The 27,359-nt window shown below is 43.4% G+C and overlaps 1 protein-coding gene across 7 annotated transcripts in view; it reads right to left on the bottom strand.

The window, feature by feature from the left end:
* Positions 1–24,979, bottom strand: part of cluha (clustered mitochondria (cluA/CLU1) homolog a) — a 93,020-nt gene extending 68,041 nt beyond the window's left edge. For 2 of the 7 annotated variants that reach the window (XM_059973451.1, XM_059973452.1), the window contains exon 1: positions 4,748–5,186. In XM_059973451.1, coding sequence (XP_059829434.1) covers positions 4,748–5,171 — 424 coding nt within the window. In that variant the 5' untranslated portion in view covers positions 5,172–5,186. Of the gene's footprint in view, positions 1–4,747; positions 5,187–8,559; positions 8,721–11,108; positions 11,190–23,295; positions 23,333–24,752 lie in introns of those variants that run through there. The other 5 variants (XM_059973456.1, XM_059973455.1, XM_059973457.1 and 2 more) reach the window with 5 other exon arrangements.
* Positions 24,980–27,359: the final 2,380 nt, after the last annotated feature.

The following is a 27,359-nucleotide window of genomic DNA, read 5'->3' as shown; positions in this document are numbered from 1 at the left end:
CTGTGCCCAGTTGCTGTAGTGGGACATTATAGCTCTGATTATTAGCCCAGCCCGCTGCATTATTAGCCAAAGCTTAACCATCGTCTTTTTTCTGCCAGATGTACTTTGAAAATACACTGAAATGCGATATTTGCGTCAATGACCAATGGTCCAAGGGGGTGCTGGGGAGCAGCCCACGAATGTCACCAGGCTTTTGGCGCCAAAGTAGCATGTCTGCAACTTACTAGCCTAAACCCATATGTCTTATTTCTGGAATGTGGGAGGAAATTGAAGCTCCCGGAAGAAACCCACACATATAGAGTTACAAACTCCTTACAGACAGCGGCAGAAACTGAAGCCAATGTAAAGCATTATGCTAAATGCTTAACTCCTGTACCATGCCATAAAATGGAGGAGGTTGAGGTCAGCGCAAATCGTGAGCAGAAGGGTCTGAATTTTCTATCATTTAAGTTCTATAACTTAGTTTGAAATTTATTACGATCAAATAGCTTACTAAAATTCTTAAGATTTCACAAAAATAATTGAGAAATAGTGCAGCAGAAATAGTGCAGTGTGATTTACCAGGCAGAGTAAAGACCTCCTGGTGCTTGTGAACTTTTGATTACCTCTGAGCTGATGCAAAATGTCACCGATATGTCTAGCTTCCACTTGCACAATACTAACAGGCCACAGAAAAATGGAGCAGGTTATTGTTCAATAAGTAAATTTTGTTCTTGAGAAACATGGCAGTAACAATATGGATTACTAATACTCAGTCTTGTCAGATCACACATGGTGGGGCCTTGCTCTTGTAATCCACTTGTACCTCTCATATTATAAACCTCTATCAGATCTCCCAATGGCTTCCACTACTCCAGAGAAATACACTCCAAGTTTGTCCAACCTCTCCTCATCACACATGCCTGCTAATCTGAGTAAACCTCATCTGCACCCTCACCAAAGCCTCCACATTCTTCCTATAATACCACGACCAGAACTTCAGGATCAGATTTAATATTGTACGTCGTGAAATTTATTCCCTTGCAGCAGAACAGTGCAATACAGAAAAAAAAATTCTTCTTGTAATTGATAAATTAAATATGTGTTGCAAAAGAGCCAAAATAGTGAGGTATGGTTCATGGGTTGCTTCAACGTCCATTCATAAATCTAATGGCAGAGGGGAAAAAGTTGTTCCTAAAATGTTGAGCATGTGCCTTTAGGATCCTGCACCTTCTGTCTGATTGTAATAAGAAGAAGAGGGCAAGTCCTGGCTGATGGGTGGTGGGGGAGGATCCATAATGATGGTTGCCATCTTTTTGAGGCATCGCCTTCTGGAGAGGACCTGGAAGCTGGGAAGACTGGAGCCCACGATGGAATCGGCTGCGTTTGAAACCCTCTGCAGCCTTTTCCAATCTTGTGCAGTGGAAATTCCATTCCAGACGGTGATGCAACCAGCTAGAATGCTCTCCACGGTGCATCTATAGAAATTTGCAATTGTCACCATGCTTCCAGTGCCAACATATCATGCTCTAAACCCATGTGGCATTGGAATGTGAGAAGATGCAAGGAAGTTTTCTGACATCCTTCTCATGATGGAGCCCAGTCAATGGAGTGAAGAGCATTCTTCCAGTACATAAAGTACATTACTTGATTCCACTCAACATTACTTGGAGATGTTCTGCTACCCTTCAGATGACAGAAGCAGACGAGAACATGGAAACACAGAAACACATTAGTAAGACAGCAAGAATCAAGATCAACATGACCAGCAAGTGCATAAACATTCAGCAATTGAGACAACTGAAACCCAAGGTGCACCCACAGTTTTTCCACACTTAAGTGATTCAAGTCACTTAAGAGCTTAAAGCTACTGCTCCATGGTGAATGAAAGTTACAAGAGACCGCAGATACTGGAATTTAGAGCAAGATTCAATGAATGCCTGTTCCTACACGTCTTGGCACACACTCAATGGCCACTTTATTAGGCACACCAGCTCATTAATGCAAATATCTAATCAGCCAATCATATGGCAGCAACGCGTGCATAAAAGCATGCAGACATGATCAAGAGGTTCAGTTGTTATTCATACCAAGCTTCAGAATGGGGAAGAAATGCAATCTAAGTGACTTTGACCATGGAATAACACTTGGTGTCATACAGGGAAGTCTGAGTCTGAAACTGCAGATTTCCTGGGATTTTCACGTATAACAGTCTCTTGAGTTTACAGAGAATATTGTGGGGAAAAAAAATCCAGCAGCTCTGTAGGTGAAAGTGCCTTGTTAATAAGAGAAGTCAGAGGAGAATGGCCAGACTGGTTCAAGCTGACAGGAAGGTGACAGTAACTCAAACAGCCATGAGTCACAACAATGGGTGCAGAAGGGCATTTCTGAAACTTGACGGGGAGGGACTACAGCAGCACAAGTCCACGAAAATACAGAAATATACTCTGTGTTCACTGTAATAGGCATCTCCTGTACCTAATAAAACGGGCAGAGTACTTCTGTTTCCCCTATGTTTAAATGGATTGGTAATATTTAATGAAGCATGATTGGTACAAAAGCATTTTTTAAAAGACAGGCAAGTGGTGAAAGAGTCCAGAAGTGTGTTTTAAATACAGGACAAACTAACATTCTAGATTAGCCAAATGATTATCTTCATGATGAACCATTTGGTAGTTGTGATACATATACATATTTCATTGCACAAACATTTTAAGGATGCTCCAGGGAAATAAATGCATTATCACAGACATCTGCATCCTTCTCTGTGCTATTGAAACAGCAGTCAAACAACACAAAATTCACTCATGGCAAACCATTTGGTTAAATGCCACCCCAATATTTCATGCAGAATTAACTATTTGATAGCTGCAAGAAATTAACTCCTTTTATTTATTCACATTAATAGGTCACTAAGGGTCCAATTGTGCACAAAATGCTTCAGGTAAAGAGACCACAATAAAAGGGCTGAGCAGACCTAGTGTGGACATGTTAGTGATACAATGCACCTTGAGAATTATAGAGTACCACAGCACAGAAAACAGTTCTTTGGCCCATCTACTCCATGTTAAATTATTTTTCTGCCTACTCCCATTGACCTGCGCCTGGACCATAGCACTCCATACTCCTAACATCCATGCACATATCCAAACGTCCCTTAATTGTTAAAAATCAAAACTGCACCCAGCACTTCCACTGGCAACCCATTCCCCACTCTCACGAAGTTCCCCCTCATGGCCCCCTTAAACATTTCACCTTTCACCCTTAACCCATGACTTCTAGTTCTAGTCTCATCCAGCCTCAGTGGAAAAAGCCTGCTTGCTTTTACTCTATCCATACCCCTCAATTTTATATACCTCCAACAAATCTCCCCTCATTCTCCTGTGCTCCAGGGAATAAGGTCCTAACCTCTATAAGCAATATGGACTATTTTCTAAAGCCATCCCAATTGACACAATCCAAGGGGTACAAAGGGATGATAGTTAAGTTATTGGACTAGTGATCCAAAGGGCTGGACTGATGACCAAGAGAAAGTAGTTCCAATCCTACTCTGATATTTTGAACTATAAAAGGGAGCATTCAGACAGAGGTTGGGTAAAGGCCAAGTTCAGATTGGCTAAAAGCTTACAAATGCTAAAACTGGCCTGAAGGGCCATATAGCCTGACCTCTGCTCTTTCTCTTACATCGATGTTGTTAAGAGACAAAACTAGGCATTCAAATTCAGTTCACTGGATGCATCCTTAAAGTTAGAACTAACACCAGACCATGAAACAACTAGACTTGCAAAGACCGATTCAGTTCATTAATACCTTTTCAGGAAGGATGTCTGTTGCCTGTGGTCAGAAAACAACTTCAGAATCACCACCACAGGGTTGGCTTTTGACTTCCTACAGAAATGGCTTAGCCATTTCAAAAACAGCTAAGGCCAACCACTGAAAACTGGTCTTTAGGTGAATAAATTAAAAAGGAGCCGTGGACTCGGGAATTAGCAAGACTATTATCCTCCCGCCGTCAAGCTAGAATTCAACATATTTACAATGCAGTCCAAGACAAGAGCCTGGAGGCAGCAGTGGAGAAGGGTGCCATGTAGTTAGCGCAATGCAGTTATAGCTGGGGGCACTGGAGTTTGGAGTTCAATTTGTGTCGTAAGGAGTTTGTATATTCTTCCCGTGACTAGATGGGTTTCCTTTCAAGCGCTCCAGTTTCCGCCCAAAGTCCAAAGATGTACTGGTTAGTAGGTTTAATTGGTCATTGTAAAATGTCTTGTGACTAGGCTAGTTAAACAGGTGTGCAGCTGAGCAGTGCAGCTCATTGTGTGGGAAGGGCTGGTTCCACACTGTAAATAAATTTTTACAAAAAAATAAAATAAGTAAGAGTGGCAGGTAATTTCCCCACATATTCCCTCACATCTCTTAAGCCATCTTTGCAAAGTAATTACTACTAAAGATGGGTTGCAAGTACATTGTTCATTCCATTTCTTGCTAACATTTTATCTCTAGAACACCAGGATCAGAAACAAAATAGTTATGCATGGCTCGGCCAGGGAATAAGAAAGGAATTCAGTTCTCCAGAGGTTACAATGTGCCATCCAATCACAAGAAAATAATTAAAAGCTGTCAAATATCACACTGAATAATTGGTCATGGCCAGAATTACTGCTGGCAGCTCACATCAGCTGGTCACAGATGCAGAATTTATATCATTAACAGGCCACTTTAATCAAAGATCTTTATTGTGATTGTCCTTTCTCTCTTCCTTCATATCCACCTGACTCTGCGTGCAGGAGTCTCTTCCTCTTTCTGCGCTTTCTTAGATTTGCTTGTTGGTGGAGTCCCTTTGAAACCTGATAATCTTCTGAGGTAACCGAAAAACCCACTGAGCCTGGTAACCGGTTGGCACACGGTATTTCCATGGCCTTCTGGTCCGGCAGGTTTCCATTCCCGACATTTGTTTCTGGAGCTAAATCCACCTGGCTTTTTACCGTTTCTTGTTTTGCATGCTCGAGGGAAGAAGTCGTCGCAGCAAGAGTCGATAGTACAGGGGAGGCTTGTTTTGGTGAGTAACAAGCTAGGCAGCCAATAATATCATCTTTTACGGGATGATCATCGCAAGCTTTGGCGACCCGCTCTCTGCAGAGGTGCTTCAGTGGTGCTTTGGTTTTAAATTCAAAACGTTTGTCACCTTTCTGCATGAAATCACACTCCTGGTTACAGCTCAATAATTCACTTGATGAATCCAAGCCAATAATTCCCTCTCCCACATCTGTTGTGTCAGCTATTTCTAGGGGAGCCTCTTCACCACACAATCTGTTGTCTGCACTGCAATTGGAGTACTCTGACTTTCTACGAGCAAGCCAAACTGGAGGCTGGCAGCCGTGGTCTTTCACCTGTTTCGCAATCTCTTCAAGGGCAGAGGAAAGGTTGTTTGAGGTAGAAGGCAGGCACTGTGAAGTTGGCAAGTACACTGCACTAGTCAAACCACTGTCCTTCTGGTCTGATAAAACCAAGTCTCCTTTAGCACTACCAGGACACCCATCCTTCAAGGCAGCAAAGTCATGCTTCAGGCTAAAGTTGCTGCTCAAGATAATGTCAGGGTAACCTTGTGAAGACAGCTCCCCTGGCCCAGTTTCATCCCGGCCGGCAAAATCATTAGACGCAATGCAACATTCTCCCTGAGAGGCAGACAACAGCAGAGAATAGTCGGTGCAAGGGTCTTCATGCTGTGACCTCAATATCAAGTCTGTAAGAAGCCTGCAGCAAGCAAAAATGCTGTTTCCCATAACTGGCCAGTCACCCACTCACAGACTAGCAGTGCTACTGAAGAGCAGTGAGATTAAAAGCAGAACACGGAAAAGCTACTTGGTATGTGCTCCGAATGAACAGGATTTAGAGTGAACCCAGTTCCAAGCAGCAGCCTGCACCTCCAGCTTGCAGAGCAGGCAAAGGCAGTGTAGGTCTGAACTGAGACAAAGAGCCTACCGAATATTTCCAGCGACCTAAAATAAAACTTCTCAGCAGCTGTGACAGCCAAGCTACCCACATGCCTCTGAGCAGATCTCTCACATGTCGGTACACTTTTGCAGTGGACATCGAGGACACGGGTCCCGGCAGAATATCCCGTCTCTTTGCATGTTGTGAAAATTAAAACAGAATTGTTGCCATCACTTGTAAAGCTGCCAATAGTTCAGCAGCGTTAACAAAAATCTTCCTGGCCCAGGGAAGATTGCTGTAATTTACTAAGATCCAAGTCACCTCAGAATCGCGTCGAAAAAAAAGAGGCCACTCAGCCATGTGGCGTGAGACTCATGAAAAACAGCCCTGTTCAAAGCTTTTGCTGGCACTGGCTGTGAGAAAATGTCAAAGACACCATTTCTTCAGGAGCTGTAACTAGAGGGCCACTCACACACACTAGCTTCCACTTGAGTCAGACTGCAAGACTTCTTATACGAAGCCTCAATACATTCAACACGAGATCAATTGCTGCCTCGAGTTAAACAATGGGAGAATATGAAGGGGGTCTTCTTCACTCAGACGGTGGTGAGAGTGTGGAACAAGATGCCAACGGAAGTGGTGGGTGTGGGTCTGATTTCAGCATTTATGAGAAATTTGGATAGGTGTGTAAATGGGAGGGCCGAGAAGGGCTATGGTCTGGATGCAGGTTGATGGGATGAGACAGCATAATAGTTCGGCACAGAGTAGATGGGCCGAGGGGCCTGCTTCTGTGTTGTAGCATTCAGTTATAGAAACAGAAAACTGGCAAGCATATCAAATCTGGAAAAACTTAAAGTAATCCAAGAACATGCATGTACAGCTCTCACCCAATATTAAACAAAACACTTTCTTTTCAACAAACATTAAACTAATTTTTGAGAAGGATTGGGAGAGTGAAATCATTAGGAGTGTGCAGGACTGAACACAAAAAAAATTAACTGCTTCAGTATATAAATGGAAATCTCAAAGAGGGTCAGGAACCAGTTGTGAACTTTTGAAAAGTTTGAAAAGAAACACAGTAATTAAATGCAAAGCCAGACTGTTTCTCAATGATCATGAAAAGCTCCAGTCATCAAGAACATGGCTGAAAAAGGATGTTAGGCTAAAACCACAGGTCAAAAGGGATACAACATCATGGATGATAGGAAAATGGAGGGTTATGTAGGAGGGAAGGTCATAGAATAGGTTAAAGGTCAGCACAACATCATGGGCTGAAGGGCCTGTACTGTGCTGTAATGTTTTATGTTCAAAAACAAAAAGATCTAGATTCAGCAAGTTTGAGATTTCAGGTCTGGTGCAATCTTGTTTGCTGATTATAAGAAGCAAATAAAATGACGACACTTTGGAGCAAACATTAGTATTGTACAAAACATGGTGGAAAGGCAAGGGGTTAACACACACTTCTCGACTTGTTCAACTTGCTCGTTGCAAAGTAATTCAGCCTGTGTTCAACCGGTGTAAATTAAAATTGATCTGCTTCATTCTGTCATACACCCAGGGACAGCCAGATTATCCTTGCATCTCATACACACACATACCAGTGAGTACAGCAAACCTCGCCCTCTAGGGGAAGCTCAAGAACAAACGCTGATAAGGGAAGGAAATAAAACTCAATTCCCTGACGAAATAGATCACACTAAGTTCAGAACACTATCGTCCTTTGTCCACACAATGCTGCGCAGATATTTCTTCAACCAGTCTTTAGGGAGACACAAGCTTGCCCTGGTACAACCAGATTTATTTTTATTATCACACAAGTCCCTGTGATTTATTAGGCACATATTAAGACTCGTAGTGATAGGTGGAGTAAATCTTTGAATGCAATACACTGCAGAGTGAAAAATGTCATGCATATTAACATCAATACATACATGCCATGTAAATAAGGCAAGAATTGGTGCTGAATCTAAGTAGATATTTGAACAAACAGAGCATAAAACTATTCAAATAGCTGCTTTCTTACATTTGACATTTTAAGCAATGCAAAAATAAATTTGATATTTTCTAAAAAATTAAATTCTTAAAATATGACCTAAATTATAATGGCGATTGTCCTCTCCCCTTTCTGAGCAGAATGGCCCATTGCTCTACAGCAGACTGAGATTCTAGTTTACAGTCTCTTGCACTTTACATGTAGGACATAGAGCTGTACAGCACAGAAAAGGCCCTTCTACCCATACTGACCTAAAACACTACAAACTTTCTCAATACTTCTAATTTACCCATCTAACCACTTCCTCTGGCAATTGGTTCCAAATATCTACGACCTGCTGTGCAGAAAAAAAAACGTTACACCTCAAGTTCTTATTAAACCTTCCTCACCTCTAACCTTAAAACTACGTCCTCTAATTTTGATTCACCAACCCTCAGGGGGTGGGAAGAAACCACTCACCCTAACTATGCCTCTCATGATTTTATATATGTATCTCTGCAAGATTATTCCTCAGTCTCATATGCTCCAAGGAATAAAGAGACCAGACCCTCCTGCATGCCCTCCTCACCTACAGGCGACTGGATCAGTATGGGTGCTGAGCTCTTGTAGCCCATCTCCTGAATCCTAAAACTGGCCAATTCTGCCACTGTACCAACCTTTGGTATTGATCTGTCAGGAACTAGATTTTCAGCCTTGTAGTTCTAGATGACTCAGGAGAACACCATGTGTTGCTCCAGTGACTATTTCTTGGGTGGTCATCTGGGACTGAGGATTCATCTTGGAAGCTTAGGAGATCCTGCCAATGAGGCCAACGGTGCTGAGCAGAACAAAGAGATAGGTTGTTTGTGAGGTGGTACATTCTTTCCAGTATCTACATCGGGTTTCTGTGATGCTGACACATGGCTATGTGGCTCTGACAACCATTGGAAATGTTCCTTTTCCATCCTGAAAAACCCAAGAATCATTGGGGTGTTGCATTTATACTAAAAGACCCTGAGGACATCCTTGTATCTTTTCCTTTGTCCATCTGGCAACGTCTTTCCAGGATAACACTTGGAATAGAATAGGTCTTTCATGTGTCTGACGTTGGGCACGTGAACGCAAGAAAGTTGTCAGGGAGAGCCTTAATGGATAGAATGGACAGGCAGAGGATTTTTTTCTAATAGTGGGAGAGTCTGGGACCAGAGGGCACAGCCTTAGAATAGGAGGACATCCCTTTAGAACAGAGATGGGGAGGAATTTATTTAGCCAGAGGATGGTGAAATCTATGGAATTCATTAACTCAGGTAGTTGTGGAGACCAAGTCACTGAGGATATTTAAAACAGAGGTTGATATGTCCTTGATTAGTAAGAACATCAAAAGTTTCAGGGAGAAGGCAGGAATACAGTTGAGAGGGATAATAAAATTTGCCATGATGGAATGGTGGAGCACATTTGGCAGGCTGACTCTGCTCCCATGTCTTATGGTCTTAATGCTGGCTGGGAGAGGACACCAATATTGTTTTGCTTATTCTTCCAATTGATATGACAGAGATTTTAACATGCCAGCTTAATGTAACAAATGAAGTTTCCTATCTCTTCCCAATCCCATCTTTCTACAAGTTTTACAACAGGTATTGAAAGTACCCAGTTCTACATAATCAGCTAGCTTCAGGAAGATACAAATGTACATATCATGTCACATCCAATTTTTCTTACTCTTTCCATCGCTGATTCCAGTAGAAGCATTTGACCCCATCAAATCCCCTACCTTGCACAGGTCAAAAACTTATCAAGCACTGATTACGAGCATGACTCTGCACACTAGTTTAGGCAGAACAGAAATTTAAGCTCACACGTGTGACCTCAATACACCTGCCTTTTACGTTAGCATACTTATAAAAATAGACATTGATTTCAATAAAATTGGATATTTTTGTGATCTAACACTCATAATCCTGTTCAGAGAATTGCAAAATAAGGATAAATTAGTGTATATTTGTATAATACATGAATCAAAGTAATTGTAATGCATCAGCAACTTGAAGAAAAATTATATTATTTAATTACCTTCACCAAGATTTGATATTGATCTTTAATTGCAAATTATGGAGAAGGCACTGTGGTTTATTTGGTTAAAGTGCCTGTCTAGTAAACCAGGAGATCCCAAGTTCAAATCTCAGCAATGCCTGCTATGGGTAGAGTATTTTGGGGCGGCACGAGAGCATTCACTTTACAGAGCAAACAATCACCAGTTGCAATTCCATTCCCACCACGTTCTACAAGGAGTTTGTACATTCTCCCCATGACCACCTCATTTCCTCTGGATGCTCCAGATCCCTCCCATATTCCAAAGATGTATGGGCTAGGGTTTGTTAGTTGAGGGCGCGCTATGCTGGCGCTGGAAGCATGGCAACAATTGCTTCGTGGTTGTTCCATGCTCAATCCTCAAAGATTTAACATGATGCAAACAGCACATTTCACTATATGCTTCAATGTTCATGTGACAAATAAAGCCAATGTTCATCTTAAATATTATAATTTAAAAATGGAGAACAGGATAAATGTTCTTGCTATTGCAGCCTGACAAGAAAATATTGCATGGTGTGCAATGCAATTTATGAATATCATTTCTGAGTGACCAGTATGCTGTTGCTTAGCAGCACCAACCTACCTTCATACTAAAGTGGCCACTTTAGTAGGTACCTCTGTACAACTGCTCGTTAATGCAAACATCTAATCATCCAATCACATGGCAGCAACTCAATGCATAAAAGCATACAGATATGTTTAAGAGGTTCAATTGTTGTTCAGACCAAACATCAGAATGGAGAAGAAATGTGGTCTAGGGGATTTTGGCTGTAAAATGATTGTTGGTACCAGACGGGGTGGTTTGAGTTTTTCCATTAAATTGTGATTTTTGCTGGTATTTCCATGCACAACCGTCTCTAGAGCAGGGGTTTCCAACCTGGGCTCCATGGACCCTTTGCTTAAAGGGTATTTGTCCGTTGAATAAAAAAGGTTGGGAACCCTGCTCTAGAGGTTACAGAGAATTGTGCAAAAAAAAAACATCCAATGAGCAGCAGTTCTGTGGGTAAAAGTGCCTTGTTAATGACAGAGGTCAGAGAAGAATGCCAAAACTGGTTCAAGCTGACAGAAAGGCAACAGTAATTCAATTAACCATGCATTACAAAAGTGGTTTGTAGAAGAGCATCTCTGAACGTACATCAAACTTTGAAGTGGATGGGCTACAGCAGCAGAAGATCGTGAACATACACTCGTCGACTTTATGAGGTACCTCATACACCTAATAAAATAACCACATTGTATAGAACATTTAACACCACAAAGCAGGTCAACATGCTTGACAAGATCAATGTCAAACAGAATCAGATACCAAATCAAAAGGAGATATTAGGACCAATAACCACAAGTTTCAGTAAAGGCTGTTTTACAGAAGATAAAATTTAGTAGGATGGAATTCTTGGGTGTTACCTTGGCAGCTTAATTCAAGGCTGAGCAAGAGGCCAGTGTTGGAAGATTGCAGAGATAACAGACTGCAAGAGGTTCTGGAGATAGGGAGGGAAATTTATTATGGACTGAGTCATTTAGACATTATGTTGCTGTCCTTGTCCTAACTACTTATAAATGATATATTATTCCAGGATTTTTTTTGGGGTCACAGTTAAGATACTGGGTTTTATTTCAAAGTGAAAGACAGCAAATGAAAGGAAACACGTTCAATTCTGGTCACCCAACATGACTGTCCTTGGACCGTTGCAGAAACCACAAAGGTCATTCATATCCACTGCATGATGAAGGGCTGTCAAAGCTCAGTTTAGTTTCTTTAGAGAAGATTATTACAAGGGAATTCACAAAGTTCAACGATCCTGGCAAATTGTCTACAACTGTAGAAGGCTCAAATATCAAAGACCAATTAAAACTTAAGATGTATGGTAGTAGGTTTGACAGAACTATTTTCTAAGTGAGGGCAGTTGTGGCATACGCTAGACAACAAGGATTAAACAATATAACAGCACACAGATTCCGTAGGGATAGTCTGTAGTTTGTTACCCTCAAACAAGTCAGCATTTATCATGATACAAGCTTGGGTAATCAACACAATGAATTATTTCACCGACAAACATTCAATAATATTGCACATCTTCCAGATGGAATATGAAGCAAAATTAGTTTACAATCATAAATTTACTTACAGATCATTGAATATGATTTATTCAGCAGATTCGCTGTACCATTACTTTAAATTGAAAAAACTGTACAATCAACTACAAACCCCATTTCCAGAAAAGTTGGGATATTTTCCAAAACGCAATAAAAACAAAAATCTGTGATATGTTAATTCATGTGAACCTTTATTTAACTGACAAAAGTACAAAGAAAAGATTTTCAATAGTTTTACAGACCAACTTAATTGTATTTTGTAAATATACACAAATTCAGAATTTGATGGCTGCAACGCACTCAACAAAAGTTGGGACAGAGGCATGTTTACCATTGTGTTACATCACCTTTCCTTTTAATAACACTGTTTAATCGTTTTGGAACTGAGGATACTAATTGTAGTAGATCTACAATTGGAAATTTTGTCCATTCTTGCTTGATATAAGACTTCAGCTGCTCAACAGTCAGTGGTCTCCGTTGTCTGATTCTCCTCTTCATGATGCGCCATACATTTTCAATAGGAGATAGATCTAGACTGGCAGCAGGCCAGTCAAGCACACGCTTGTGTCTACAAAGCCACGCTGTTGTAGCCCATGCAGAATGTGGTCTGGCATTGTCCTGCTGAAATAAGCATGGTCATCCCAGGAAGAGATGTCACCTTGATGGCAACATATGTCTCTCTAAAATCCTAATATACACCTCAGAGTCAATGATACCTTCACATGGGCACTGATGCACCCCCATACCATCACAGATGCTGGCTTTTGCACCTTTCGCTGATAACAATCAGGATGGTCATTTTCATCTTTGGCACGGAGAACTCGACACCCGTTTTTCTGAAAACTAGCTGAGATCTGACCACAGCACACGGTTCCAGTCTTTCAGTCCATCTGAGATGAGCTCGGGCCCAGAGAACTCGTCGGCATTTCTGCATAGAGTTGGTGTATGGCTTCCTCCTTGCGTAATACAGTTTCAAGTTGCATTTCTGGATACAGCGACGGACTGTGTTAAGTGACAATGGTTTTCCAAGGTACTCCCGAGCCCAGGTGTCTACAATTGTCACAGAAGCATGACGGTTTCTTAGGCAGTGCCGCCTGAGGGCTCGAAGATCACGCGCATTCAACAGTGGTTTCTGACCGTGCCCTTTACGCACTGAGATGTCTCTGAATTCTCTGAATCTTTTCACAATATTATGTACTGTAGATGTTGAAAGACCTAAATTCTCTGCAATCTTGCATTGGGAAATGTTCCTTTTGAACTGACTAACATATTTCTCATGAATTTTGGCACAAAGGGGTGAGCCATGACCCATCCTTGCTTGCAAAGACTGAGCCTTTGATGGACTCTACTCTTATACCCAGTCATGATACCTCACCTGCTACCAATTAGCCTGCTTAATGTCGAGTCTTCCAAACCGGTGTTACTTGAATATTCTGTGCACTTTTCAATCTTATTTTAACTCTGTCCCAACTTTTGTTGAGTGCGTTGCAGCCATCAAATTCTAAATTTGTGTATAATTACAAAATACAATTAAGTTGGTCAGTAAAACTATTGAAAATCTTTTCTTTGTAATTTTGTCAGTTACAAAACTGACTGTTTGAACTGCTTCCGTCTGGTAGGCGCTTCAGATCCCTCCAGACTAAGACTATTAGGCACTGGAGAAGTTTTTTCCCTACTGCGGTCATTTTGCTGAACAGTTAACTGCCGGTTAACTGTCGGCTAACTATTACTTGGATTGCACTACCTGTATGTATAATCTATATTTTCATTTATATTTATCATTATTATTGTTATGAGCAGAGAGGCAACATCTGCCGGAAGTAAATTCCTTGTATGTGCACAGGTACTTGGCAATTAAAGTCTGATTCTGATTCTGAAATAAAGGTTCACGTGAATTAACATATCACAGATTTTTGTTTTTATTGCATTTTGGAAAATATCCCAACTTTTCTGGAAATGGGGTTTGTAGAAAGTAGAAATAATAATAATAAATAAGCAATAAATATTGAGAACACGAGATGAAGAGTCCTTGAAAGTGAGTCCATTAGTTGTGAGAACATTTCAATGATGGGGTAAACAAAGTTGAGTGAAGTTATCCTCTTAAGATTCAAAAGCCTAATGGTTGAGGGGTAGTAACTGTTTTGAACCTGGTGGTGTGAGTCCTGAAGCTCTTGTACCTGATGGCAGCAGTGAGGAGAGCATGTCCTGGACAGTGATCGGGTAGGAGGTCCCTGATAATGGGTGCTGCATTGAACACAAAATCACTTTAAAATCAACGGCTGGGAACTTGCAGCTGTATTGATGGTTAAGGGGAACATAAGGGGGAACTTTACTCAGAGGGTGGCAAAGGTGTGGAGCAAGCTGCCAGTGGAAATGGTGGATGCGGATTTCATTTCAACGCTTAAGAGGTTTGGATGGGATATGTAGATGGGAGGGGTATGTTGGACTATGGTCCCGATGCAGGTCGATTAATAGTTCAGCAAGGACCATCTAGGCCAAAGGAACTGTTTCTGTTCTGTAGTGTACAATGACAAAACATACCCGTGCTCACCACCTTCACGTTTTAAATGACTGCTCCTTCTGGAGGATATGTGCGCACACAGCTACATGCACAAAGCCAGACACTGCTGTCAATTAAGACCTGTATAACCCTAGCAGATACAATCAAAACACAATCGGTGCTTTGATGTGAACACCCCACAAGCTACCCTCACAGGCAGGAAGCATTAAACTTTAAAGAGGACACCTGTAGATGCGCACCCAGAGCCCACCCAATCTTTGATATCTTTCTTCAATATCCTCACATCAATGACTGCACACAGGTTTCTCAGCTAGCAAGGCATGCATTTGTACTGTATATTGCTCAGATTAATGGGTGATTGATCAATTTCTTGGTCCAGTTGATATCAGCTAGATATCAAACAACTTTAATTGTTCAGTTAAAAAAAAGTGGCAAATTTTTCCTTCATAACTTAACATCAACTTACCCAGAATGGACCGGTTTGTCTCGTCTCCTTTCCTCATCTGTTGCCCAACACGTGAACAGCTTTTCAAGTGCTTAATATGAAGAGGGCTGGTAATCTCCCTACATGAGGAGGACATCACAAGCACAGCCAAGTCCCATCTTCATCCATCTTTCTGACTGAAGAGCTCCCAAGATAGCGTCTGAAGGCAGGGAGTGAAACCACTGCCTCAGTAGACAGTTTAAAAGTATAAAGAATTCTGGGGCAAGAAAAGTAGCCCATCCTGATACAAGACTGGACACAGAGAACAACAACATCCCAAGACAAAAATAATTGCAAAAACTATCAGCATTTCTGAGGAACACCTGTAGAGTGGTCAACCGTGTTGTATTACCAAATGTTGCTAGTGAACAATGCAGCATTCAAGAAATCTATGAATACCAATCCCAACTCTTGAGTGCACGTGGATTTTTAAATGAGCATACAAACCATAAGACATAAGAGCAGAATCAGGTCATTCGCCCTATCAAGTATATTCTACTATTCCATCACAGCCAAGTTATTTTCACTCTGAACCCCATTTTCCTGCATTCTCCCTGTAACTTTTAATATCCTTACACATTAAGAACCTATTAATCTCTGCTTTAAATATACCCAGTAACTTGGCGTCCACAGCCGTCTGTAGCAATGAATTCCACAGATTCACCACCCTTGGGCTAAAGAAATTTCTCCTTATCTATCCTAAAGGGAAGACCTTCTTTCTGAGGCTGTGTCCTCTTGTCCTGGTCTCCCTCACTATAGAAAACATTCTCTCCATATCTACTCTATCTAAGCCTTTCAATATTTGATAGATTTCAATTAGACTCCTCCCCCCCCCCCCCCATTCTTCTAAACTGCAATGAATACACACCTAGAACCATCAAGTGCTCCTCATACATTAACCCTGTCATTCCCAGGAACTGACACACCCTACAGGTTCAACTAAAGAGAGCAAGTATTTCAGGGAGCAACCAACATTTGGTCACAAAGGCCTTCCATCAGTACAGCAAGTACGTAATGCCAAACACGGTGCAGCGTCTGAGGGAAGAGAAGTTTGACCTTCTGAGTATTTCAATTTGTCAAGCTCAACTGGATTCAGTGCGTACAATTCCTTACCATCCAGTCTCAAGCTATTAGGCTGAAAGAGTAATTAAGACTCATGTTGTTGTGCAAGGTTGGCATCAAATGAAATGACACTGCTCTTAGCTGAGAATCTGTCTTCTATTTATAGTAGTATCTTTGTTTGCCAAAACTGCTGCCTTGGAATTGAATTAGGGATGCTGCTCCTTGAGGGAGCCCTGGAAGTGATCTAGCTTATGGAACTAGAGAAAAGGGTTCTCAAAATGAAGCCACAACAGCTAAGAAGTGGATGTCTCATTTAAAGCACAAGCAGATTTAGCCACATGTTGCAAAATGAAACGTGTGGAGTTGTACCTCATGATTAATATCATTGAAGGTTCTTGGTAGTGAACAAACTTAATGTTGAAGTATGAAAATGCAACCATTTACTACCTTGAGATTCATTTTCTTGCAGGCATTTACAGGGGGAAAAGATATACAATGGAATTCATGAAAACTATACATAGAAAGAAAGACTGACATACAACCAATATGCAAAAGACAAATTGTGCAAATAAAAAATAATTCTGAGAACAAGTTGTAAAGAGATCTTGAAAGTGACAGCAGGTCAAAGAACCAGTGGTGAATGAAGTTAACTGTCCTGATTCAGCAGCCTGATGGTTCTGGGGATCCTGAACCTGGTGGTGTGGGACCCAAGGCTTCTGTCCTGCTCAATGGTGGTAGTGTAGTAGTGAGAAGACAGCAAGGCCTAGATGGCTGGGGGGACAGGATGGGTTCTTTGAAGATAAAGGCCGCTTTCTTATGGGAGTGCTCCAAGTGCATTCAATGGTGGGGAGAGCTTTGCCTGTGATGAACTGGGCCATGTCCGCCTTTTCCTGCAAACTTTTTTGTTCCGGTTATTGCTGTTTCTACACCAGACTTGAAGCAACCAGTTACGATGGTCTCCACCGTGCATCCATAGAAGTTTGTCAGTTTTTTGTGACATGCCAAATCGACACAAACTTGCAAGTAGAGGTGCTGCTGTGCCTTCTTTGTGATGACAGTTGCATGCTGATCCCAGGAAAAGTCTTCTGACATGATAAGACTAAGGACTTAAATTTACTGACCCTTTCCACCTCTGGCTCATGGACCCCGGCCTCTTCCTCCTGTGGGTGATAATCAGCTCTTTGGTCTTGCTGATGTTGAGTTAGAGTTTGTTGTTGTGGCACTATTCAACCAGATTTTCAAACTTCTTCCTAAATGCCAGTTCACCACCATCTTTCATTCAGCCAATAACAGTGGTGTCATCAGCAAAGTTAAATACAGAGTTAGAGCTATACTTAGCCACACAATCACAAGTATAAAGAGTAGAGCAGAGGGCAAAGCGCACAGCCCTATGGTGCACCTGTGCTGATGTCAAGTGTGAAAGAAATATCGTTGCTCATCCAAACTGTAGTCTGCCAGTGAGTAAATTGAAGGTCCATTTGCACAAAGAGATCCCCTCTCAGTTCAATCTCCTCCCTTCTCCCTGTACCTCTTCATGCCCTGACTAATTGACCTCTCCCTTAAATATACCCAGCGATTTGGCCTCCACAGCTGCCGGTGGTAATGAATTCCACAGATTCACCACTCTCTGGCTGAAGAAATTCCCCCTCATCTCTGTTCTAAGTGGATGCCTCTCTATTCTGAGGCTGCGTCCTCTGATCTTAGACTCCCCAACCATAGGAAACATCCGCTCCACATCCACTCTATCAAGGCCTTTCAACATTTGATAGGTTTCAATACCCCTCCCCCCATTCTTCTGAATTCCAGCCAATACAGTCCCAGAGTCAAACACCCTTCATATTCCACTCTTGCAATTCCAGAATCATTTTTGTGAACCTCCTTTAAACCCTCTCCAATACGATAAAACATTTGGAGAAAACTAAGCTGTTGCTAGCTGCATGGTATAAATCATTGGAAGTGCTGGCAAATCTACTGGCACCAGAATCACCAATGTGATATACAAAGACAGTGTGTAACCTGAAGGCACATTTTAACCAGATTCTATTGTAAACTTTTGAGTATTCAAAGCGAGGATGGGATTTAAGGTCTGGGAACCTGAAGATTGAAGGAACGTGCACTCTCTATGGAGTGAGTGCTTAAGAACATGAGGCAGTTCCACTCATAACAAGAATCTGAGGTCCGATCAAAACAACATAATGATGATACGGCTCTCTCCTAAAAGGGTGAATCACATCAATGCCATGAGCAAGCTTGATGCGGTCAGTCAAGCAGGAGTGCTGAAGCAAGAAAGCTATGGGTCATATTGGTACAAAATGTGAGAAGCCTTGATACAGAGGGCATGGGAGCCACCTCACCTCAGAGTGCCCATTCGAGTAGTTAACTACTACCTATGGGATGATTGACAGCTTAGCAAGGTCGCTTTCTGCCAGCATTCTGACCTGTACAATAGTGTGGACATAGCTGCAGTGCTACCTCAACTTTGAGGCATTCAAGATAGCTCAGTATTAAGTCCCACAGGGTTGGGCGCATTGCAGAAGTATGCAAGTCCCCAAACGATGATAAAGGCCAATTGAGGTGGTAGTCCTGGTATACCTTGAAGATAAAGGGACAAGTCAACGGAATACAAGCTCTGGGCAGCAAACATAACATCAAGTCTGGGAATGAAGAGGCTGAAATGGGAATATTCACTGGTATATATATATATATATATATCACCTAAATATTAATTCATTTAAAGGCCAAATGTTGATTGAGGTAACTAACATAAGTGTAGACACCATATCAAGTCATTCTGTAACGCACGAGGGTGTTCAAATACGTCCTCCATCTCTCATTTTGCTGGATTGTGATACTGTTCCCATTCATATAAAACTGATTCCTGGGTGACAAGGACTGTTAAGTGTTGGACAAGGACAGTTGCACTATAAATTTTAGGAAAAGACTAAATCTTTTGGACAGATAAGACTCTTTTTGAAAGGATCACAGTATTGGGCAGCAAGGAGATCCAGAAACACTGAAGAGCACACTGGCAGGCTAGCTTGGAAGATACACAAGAAACCTCCAATTAGCTGAAATACCTGGAGCATAGACAATGGCTTAAACATGTAAGTTTCAGAAACCAGCGAGTGGATGACAGTGCAGAGAGAGGTTACTGCAGAGAAAAACACAAAAGATGCAAGAACAGCAAGAATCAGAACAGCTCCTGATGCTCCATAAGAAACAGAAGCAGATCCAGGACATTCAGCCCATCAATTCTGTTCCACCATCCAAACATTGCTGATTCAACTTCTCTCCTTCAAAGCCATTCTCCTGCCTTCCCATAACATCTGACATCCTTACTAATCAAGGACCTACCAACCTCTACTTTAAATATGCCCAAAGACTGCCTCCACAGCTGTCTGTGGCAATGAATTGCACAGATTCACAACCCTCTGACTAAACATCTTCCTCATCTCCTTCTATTCTGAGGATGTACACTCTGCCCCTAGACTCCCCCAGTACAGGAAGCATCTTCTCCGTGTCCACTCTAAGAGTTTCGTATTCAGTAGATTTCAATGAGATTCTCCCCTAATTCTTCTAAACTCCAGTGAGCACATGCCCAGAGCCATCAAACGCTCCTCATCCAGAAGTGTGCCAAGAGTTTCAAATATTAGCTAGTCTAGAGGAAATGAGAATTTGATTTCCGGTAATAAAGCTACAATTTAAGCAGAAGAATTCTTGGATTAAAAGAGAGACTGAGAACTTGAACAGAATCAGTCGGATCATGTGAAAGCCATACTATTTGTTCATCTGCGGCTGCACTTGTGCGAGATGAGGAACTGTTGTGTGCTTGTTCTTGCAGAAACATGGCTCCAATACATTCATCCCATGCACCATCAATCTACAGGCCATCACACTCAGGAATTTGTGCAACTTGGTTTTGAATCACTGTATCCTTTTGCTGTATTTTCATGTATGGCTGAATGACAAACTTGGAACTGAAACCAAAGGAAAAATATCTGGTGAATTAATGTCGTTGGAAAAAGGAAACTTTTCACTTTCAGATGATTGACCAAACTAAAGTGAGCTTTCAGCTTTCCAATGACACATAGTTATTCTTTGGGAAACACTGTTGAATTAGCAGCAAACTAAAAGGTTTTACTTGAGATTTTTCAACCATCTGATTTGTACAATCAAGGCAATGCTTCAGAGTGAAATTTACATTGATATCAGGAGTGGGGAGAGATAGAATCTGCTGAAGATAAAAGTACAACCTGTCCTATAATCTAGAAACTGAAGATTGTATGCAGCAGAAAGCTCAGCCCAATGAGTGGTGTAGGACGCTGTTTATCAAGAATCCTTCATACAAAATGATGCAGGCTGACCACAAGCAAATCTTCAATAATGCTGGTGACTTTAGAATTGCTCGTTCTTTACATGACCTAGGATCTTAGGTTGTCAGGAATATTAAATGTGTCAAACCAGTGACTGTGGATCACCAAGGGAACATAGCTGAGAATAAGCAGAAGCCCTTCAGTTATCATCCATGTTGTGAATAGTATTTTCAAGATAAATGACACAAGGAAGCAGCCAGATTTGGAGACTCTTGGTAAGCAGGGATCGCCAAACTGAAGGACGGGCATGAACAAGCACAGCACCTGCTGGGAAAATCAGAGGCGTTACAGATAACCATGTTGTAGGTGAGAGAAGCCCAGTCAGAGTTGCACAGTACGAAACAGGCCATCAGCCCAATGCATACATGCCACCCAAGCTGACTATCCCAGTTAGTCCCCTCCTCTGTATTTGGCCCACAGCCCTCCAAACCTTCACCATCCATATACCTGCTATTGTCTTTTAAAGACTGTAATTATACCCGCCTGTAGTTTTGTTTTGACAGCTTATTCCCTGAACTGACCACTATGTGGAATTTCTGGTAAGATGGCGGTGCGTTTGACCACAGCAGCTTCTAAGGGGTCAACCAGAGGTGTTATTGTCTTTTATAAACTTATTTTTTAACGACAGCTGGACATCAAGAACTTAAAGTACTGCAGGTCCACCCCATCAGCGAACTGCTCATTGGCAAAGAAACTGAAGGAGCTGGACATGGTGCAGATCGCGGGCAATCTAACTGTGAGTCTTAGTCACTTTCCCTGTGATTGCAAGACACTGTGGACATTGTTAATGTAGAATGCTCCAAGTCCGATTCACTGATTTATTGGCGGACGGCAGGGGAACTACGCATCCCCGGTTATAGCAAGGATTAGGTCTCAAGTGTTGTCTGTTTACAGCTGCCTAGGAGAGAGGCGCCAGAGTCACTGCGCTCCACCAGTGGCAGCATGGTGCAGCGTCCAAGCTGGAGGAGGTGCTGCCAGTGTTCACTCGGAAGACGACAAGCTGTAAAGTACTCAACTGAAGATTGCTGCAACATTTATGGACTTGGGGTCATGGCCTACACCTTTTTGTCTGGCTGTATTTTACTGATGTCTTATATGTGTCATGCTGTGTATGACTGTTAGTACTGCGTTTTGCACCTTGGCCATGGAGTAACACTTTTGTTTGGCTGTATTCATGTATGGCTGAATGACAATTAAACTTGAACTTAAAAGTTTTCTCTCAGGTCTCTTAAATCATTCCCCTCTCACCTTAAATCTACATTCTCTAGTTTTAGACCCACTATCCAGGGAGAAAAGACTGTGATTCTCCACATAATCTACATTCTTACTGATTTAAACAGTTCCAAGGTCCCCTTTCAGACTCCTTTGTTCCAGATGAAATAATCTCAGTCTTTCAAGCAATTCTATATAAACTCAAGCCTTCCAGTCTAGCTATCATCCTTGTGAATCTTTTCCAGTTTAATGACATCCTTCCAAAACAGATCAAAGCTCCTGAAATAGGAATTAGATATAGGATTACTTCTGGAATGGATGCAAAATAGACTGATGACAAAGGATATCAGAAACAAAAGCCAGGGACCAACTAAATAATGGGAATTTAAAGAGAGTATGAACCTTGATTTCCTTGCTATAAGTTAGTGACCATGCACGTCTGATCAGTAAAGCCTGGCAAATTCATTGATAATCCAGGCAAAAGAATATCAAGCCCTAAGTAAGCAGCAGATCTTGATCTCTCGGTGTATTGTAGCCACAGCATAAAGAAACTAGAAGAGACAGAATCCAAGATGCATGGTAGCATAGCGGTTATTGTGATGCTTTACAGAGCCAGCAATCAGAAGATTGGGGTTCAATTCCCACTGCTTCTCTACAGAGTTTGCACATTCTCCCCATGAACTTGTCGCTCCAGTTTCTCCTGCATTCTAAAGATGCTCAGGTTAGGGTTAATAAGTTGTGCACATGCTATGTTGGTGCCAGAAATGTGGCTACACCTGCGGGCTGTCCCCAGCACATCCTCAGACTGCCTTGGTCGTTGACGTGAATGATACATTTCACAGTCGACTCTGATTAGATTTATCCCTCTCCCTACCCCGCCCCTCCCCAAAAGGGAGAGAAGTACAGTGGTCCACAGCAAAGGAAAAGTCAAGAGAAAAGCACGGTTCAGAAATTGGAAAGGTGATCAGGGTGTAAGGCAATATGAATTGTTTTTACAAAACAGGTAAATGAAGAGATCTCTGAAATAACCAAAGATTTATAATCGAGTTGATAATGCCCAGTTGGATAACCAAAAAAACTGCATTATTGTTATTATCATTAGTTATGTTTGGTGCTATTAAATAACTATTTAAGAGACACCAAAACCCAGACCATGCAATCTAATCTGTTCAAAGTTATGAAGAGAATGGGGGAGGGTGGGAAGAAGGCTGGTAGGTGCCAGGTCCCCCCACCTTCTTTATAGGGCCCCTGCACCCTCCCTCTTCAGTCCTGACGAAGGGTCTCAGCCCGAAACGTTGACTGCTCGTTTCCACGGATGCTGCCCGGCCTGCTGAGTTCCTCTAGCTAGTATGTGTTGCTTTGACCCCCAACATCTGCAGTGTACTTTGTGTTTACTGACCTAAATCTTGTTCTCTATTCTAATATTACCCAGTGCAAATGTTTATTTGAACCATCGCAGATGTGGGTGATTAGACAAAAAGAAAATATATAAAGGTTTAGTATCAAGTTCAGGTGAAAGGGGTCAGGGGAATGGAGATGGGGGGGGGGGGGGGAGAGAGTGAATGTCCAGACTCACGAGGGACCAGCACTGGTGACATCCAACTGCATCCATGAGGGGCAGAGGGGTGGTCAATGTCTGTAGGGGTCTGTCCGGGCAGAAGGGTGGCATCTAGGTCAGGGGAGGTGACAGCAACTCCACTCAGGCGGCCTGGTAACCTTACCCCGCCCCCTACGTCATCAGCTTCCCCCCCAGCAACCAGCCAGCATTCGCTTCCGGGTCACATTTCCTTTAGCGGGGGAGGGGGAGAACACGGGGGCAGTTTAAAGAGGCAAGAAGAGGGGTAGGGGTGGTGTTCCTTCCCTACTGCGGCTGCAGCCCCCTTCCCCCTCCCGGTACCCTCCAGCCCGACCCCAGGCTTGCCGATCAAGGCTGCGGGGCCGCTCTCCCAAGCAAGCAGCGAGGGTGAAGGTGACCTTCAGCAGGCGGCCTGAGGTCGGGGTAACAGGTTGTCCCCGGGCTCGGGTCGCCCCACACTCACCAGAGAGGGAGGTGGGGGTAGAAAACAAGGAGGGGGGAGCGCATCATAACCAGGCTCCGACACACACGCCAGCGGAGCGGCGGTCGGCAATGACGGTCGCCGGGCCGGCAACATTGAGGGTGCCGCGGGGGTCCCGCAGCCCGCCTGACCTCCTCCCCATACGGTCACTCCGCGCGTGTCTGCCTTTCCGAGGGTCCCTCAGCACCCGTTCCTGCACAAGAAGCCCCCCACTTCCCCGAGACCCACTACAACGCTCCCACAATTCAAACAGCTGCCCTCATTCAACATCCAGAAGCTCCAAACTCCCCCGGCCAAACCCCTCCACCTCCCCAGACAGACCCTCCAACTGTCCACCTCCCCGGGCGAAATCCCCAGCTGTCCGTTTCACCAGGCAAATAACCCTCCACTGCCCACCCCCCAGGGCAACCTTTCCCCCCGACTGCTCACCACTCCAAACAGTACCCACAACTGCCCATCTCCCAAACCAATCCCTCCCACTGCCCACCTCCCCGGCGGAAAATTGTCCACCTTCCCCCCCACCCTCATTGCCCACCACTCCAGGGAAATCCTCCTTCCGCTATCCACCATCCCAAACAAAACCCACAACTGCCCACCTCCCCGGCAAAAAGAGCAACAGTCCACCTTCCCCCATTGCCCACCACCCCAGGGATACCCTCCCCACCCCCAACACACAAATGCTCGGTTTGAACTTCAGGATCATTGTATAACCATTCACCACGAGTTGCCCTCCCTCAGCCGCTCGCAACTCATTAACCCCATTCATAATCAAGTTAACACTCCAGCCCCAATTAACTCTACACTGCGCAGCTCACGTTATCTAATAATAAACAGGTATGAAATGGTGCAAGGAGCGAACCCCGCACGGGCAGGGAGGGTGCGATTTAAATGACTCCCCCCGCTAACCTTGCCTCGCTCCTTCCCCCGGTCAATCAGCCGGGCCGGAGGGTTAATATCCCTTTGACCTTTAACTCACCCGCCTCTCGTTTAATGTCTCGTCCCGGCTCGCTGCTCTCCCCGGTGTCCGCCGCTGCCGGGCACGCTTCGTCCGTCTTGCTCACCATCGCCTCGGGATCGGCCGCCTCTGCTCGCCACAAGCCGCGGGCTGGTGCGCCGAGTTCAAACTCTGTCAACAGCCGCACGGCGGGGGGACAGCGGACGGAAGGACGGCGCCGGCTCGGCTGCCAACACACGTGGTGTCAGGAGGGTTCCTCTCTCTCTCTCTCTCTCTCTCTCCACCCTCCGACCCTTCTCCAAGGCGAATAGAAGAGGGTGGGCGGACCCGCCTGTGTACGGCTGGCGAAAGGCGCCCAAACGCCGGCGGGACTTCTCAATCTTGCTTCCTTCGAAACCTACAAAGCACTTCGCGTCACCCTCGTCTTCCAGGCACAAAATCAAAGGCTGCGCTTCAACTCAATGCACATTTTTTGTCATTATGACAAATTTTTTTCCCGAATAATTATTTACAGAGTTCAAAATTATTATGTACGTATACTGTTATGTCACGATATACTAACTTCCATAACGTACAACTTACGTTTATGTGTTGTGTTGAAAATGAATCGCTTCTAAATTCTAGTGCAAAAACGTGATTTATTTTGCCTGAGTATGTTCGGCTCAATGGATTCTATAAGGTAAAAGTTCAGAGTTATTTTTTCTCAGAATGTGAGTGAAATTTGTCATAAACCTTCAAAACTTCACACAGGAAATGTATTCGCTAGTGTGTAATTTGAGACACTGTCATAATTGAATGATCTCACCACTCCTTCAGACTTTTACATAACACAGTTACAAAATCTGCCCTTCCCAAGAGAAAATAGAGCTTCTCCCCAGCCTGCAAACTCCACCACCTTTGAAGAATAAGATCAGTGGATTCATAGGAATGCCATTACTGGCAAGTTCTCCTCCAACTCGTCCTTTATCCTAACTAGGAAGTAGTTATGGAGTATGGACACAGCCCATTCATTGCACACCAACTATGAAGGTCCCATTCGTATTGTTCTGATGCTAACGCATATAATTCCCCTCAGACTTCAGATTTATTTATCACATGTACATTGAAACATGCAGTAAAATTACTTGTCAGACCCAAGGATGTGCTGGGGGGGGGGAGGGGTTGCACTGGAAGGGACAGCCTGTAGTGTCACTACACAGTCTGGTTCCAACACAGCATGCTGACAATGCTCAGCAAAACAACACAGAACTCAACACAACAACGGCACAAACAGCATCAACAACAATAACAGCAAATCAAACCCCTTTCTCACCATCACAAACACAGGCCTCCCCAAACCCAAGACAGGCTGCTTCTCAGGTCCTTGGCCCCAAACTCTCAGATACTAATGTGCCAGGCATGGGGTAGGGCGCATACAACTGTACTGACTTGCACTGACCTTATTGGACAGAAGCTACAGAGTGAGAATAAAGGGGCCATTCCCAATTGGTAGGCTGTGACAGGAGGGCTACTGTAAGCATCAGTGGCCCCAGATTTTCATAATCTATCTCAACAGTTTGGCAGAGGAGAATTTAATGTCAAATTTTTAAGTTTATTGATGATAATAAACTCAGTGGTATTGTGAACTTGGAGCAGTTTGTAAAGAGGCTTTAGGAGGCAATAGACAAACTGAGTGAGTGAACAAGAACACGGTGAAGGGAATGCGGTAAAAAGTGAGGTTATCCACTTTGGTGCACGTACATGAAACGGGAGGGAGCGTTAGTCAGACTTTTAATTTTTATTTATGTTTGTTGTATTGAGATACAGTGCGAAATAGGCCTTTCCAGTTTTTCAATCTGCACCACCCAGCAACCCCAATTTAACCCGAGCCTAGACAAGGGACAGTTTACAATGTCCAATAACCCACTAACCACCACATCTTTAGACCCAGAGTAAACTCATGCGGTCACAGGGAAAATATGCAATCTCTTTACAGGCAGTGATGGGAATTGAATCCGGTTCGCCTGCACTATAAATTGTTACACTAACCACTGTGCTGTCAGATGCTGAGAGATTGGGCGTTTTACTTATTCAGAGGAACTTGGATGTGTTTGCTCAAGTTGCTCAAGGAGATTCTTCAGGTGCAGCAAGCAATTAAAGAGGGTAATTTTTTATCTAACTTTGAGGCCACCCCCCCACCAACCAAAACCTCCCAGCCTCTGTCACTTGCTCCACCCCTCCCTCCCCCATTTGACTCCATCTGCCAAAGACCCGTACTCACTTCAACCCACCTATCACTCACTGCCAGATCTTGCCTCAACCCTCCCCCTTGTTATACAGCTGTGCCTGCTCTACCCTTTCAGTCTGGATGAAGGATCTTGACCCGAAACATGGACGGTCCATTTCCCTCCACAGATGAGCCTCCGCCTGCGGTTTGGGGTTATGTCATTGGCAAGTTGTACGGTCGATTCTGAAGATCAAAGGCAAAAAGCCAAAAGCCCAGTCAGTGAGGCAGGAAGTCGAGGCCCAGTGATTGAAGTCCTGGGTCAGCGTGTATAACCTGACATCTGCAAGACCACGAGTCCACTGGAGGCTGGAAGCAGCCTGTCCTGGGGTTGGAGGCTTGTCTGTGTGTGTGGGGGGTAGAAA

This window comes from Hypanus sabinus, chromosome 6 (assembly GCF_030144855.1).
Source record: "Hypanus sabinus isolate sHypSab1 chromosome 6, sHypSab1.hap1, whole genome shotgun sequence".
Lineage (NCBI taxonomy): Eukaryota > Metazoa > Chordata > Chondrichthyes > Myliobatiformes > Dasyatidae > Hypanus > Hypanus sabinus.
This window is presented reverse-complemented; position numbering and strand designations above follow the sequence as displayed.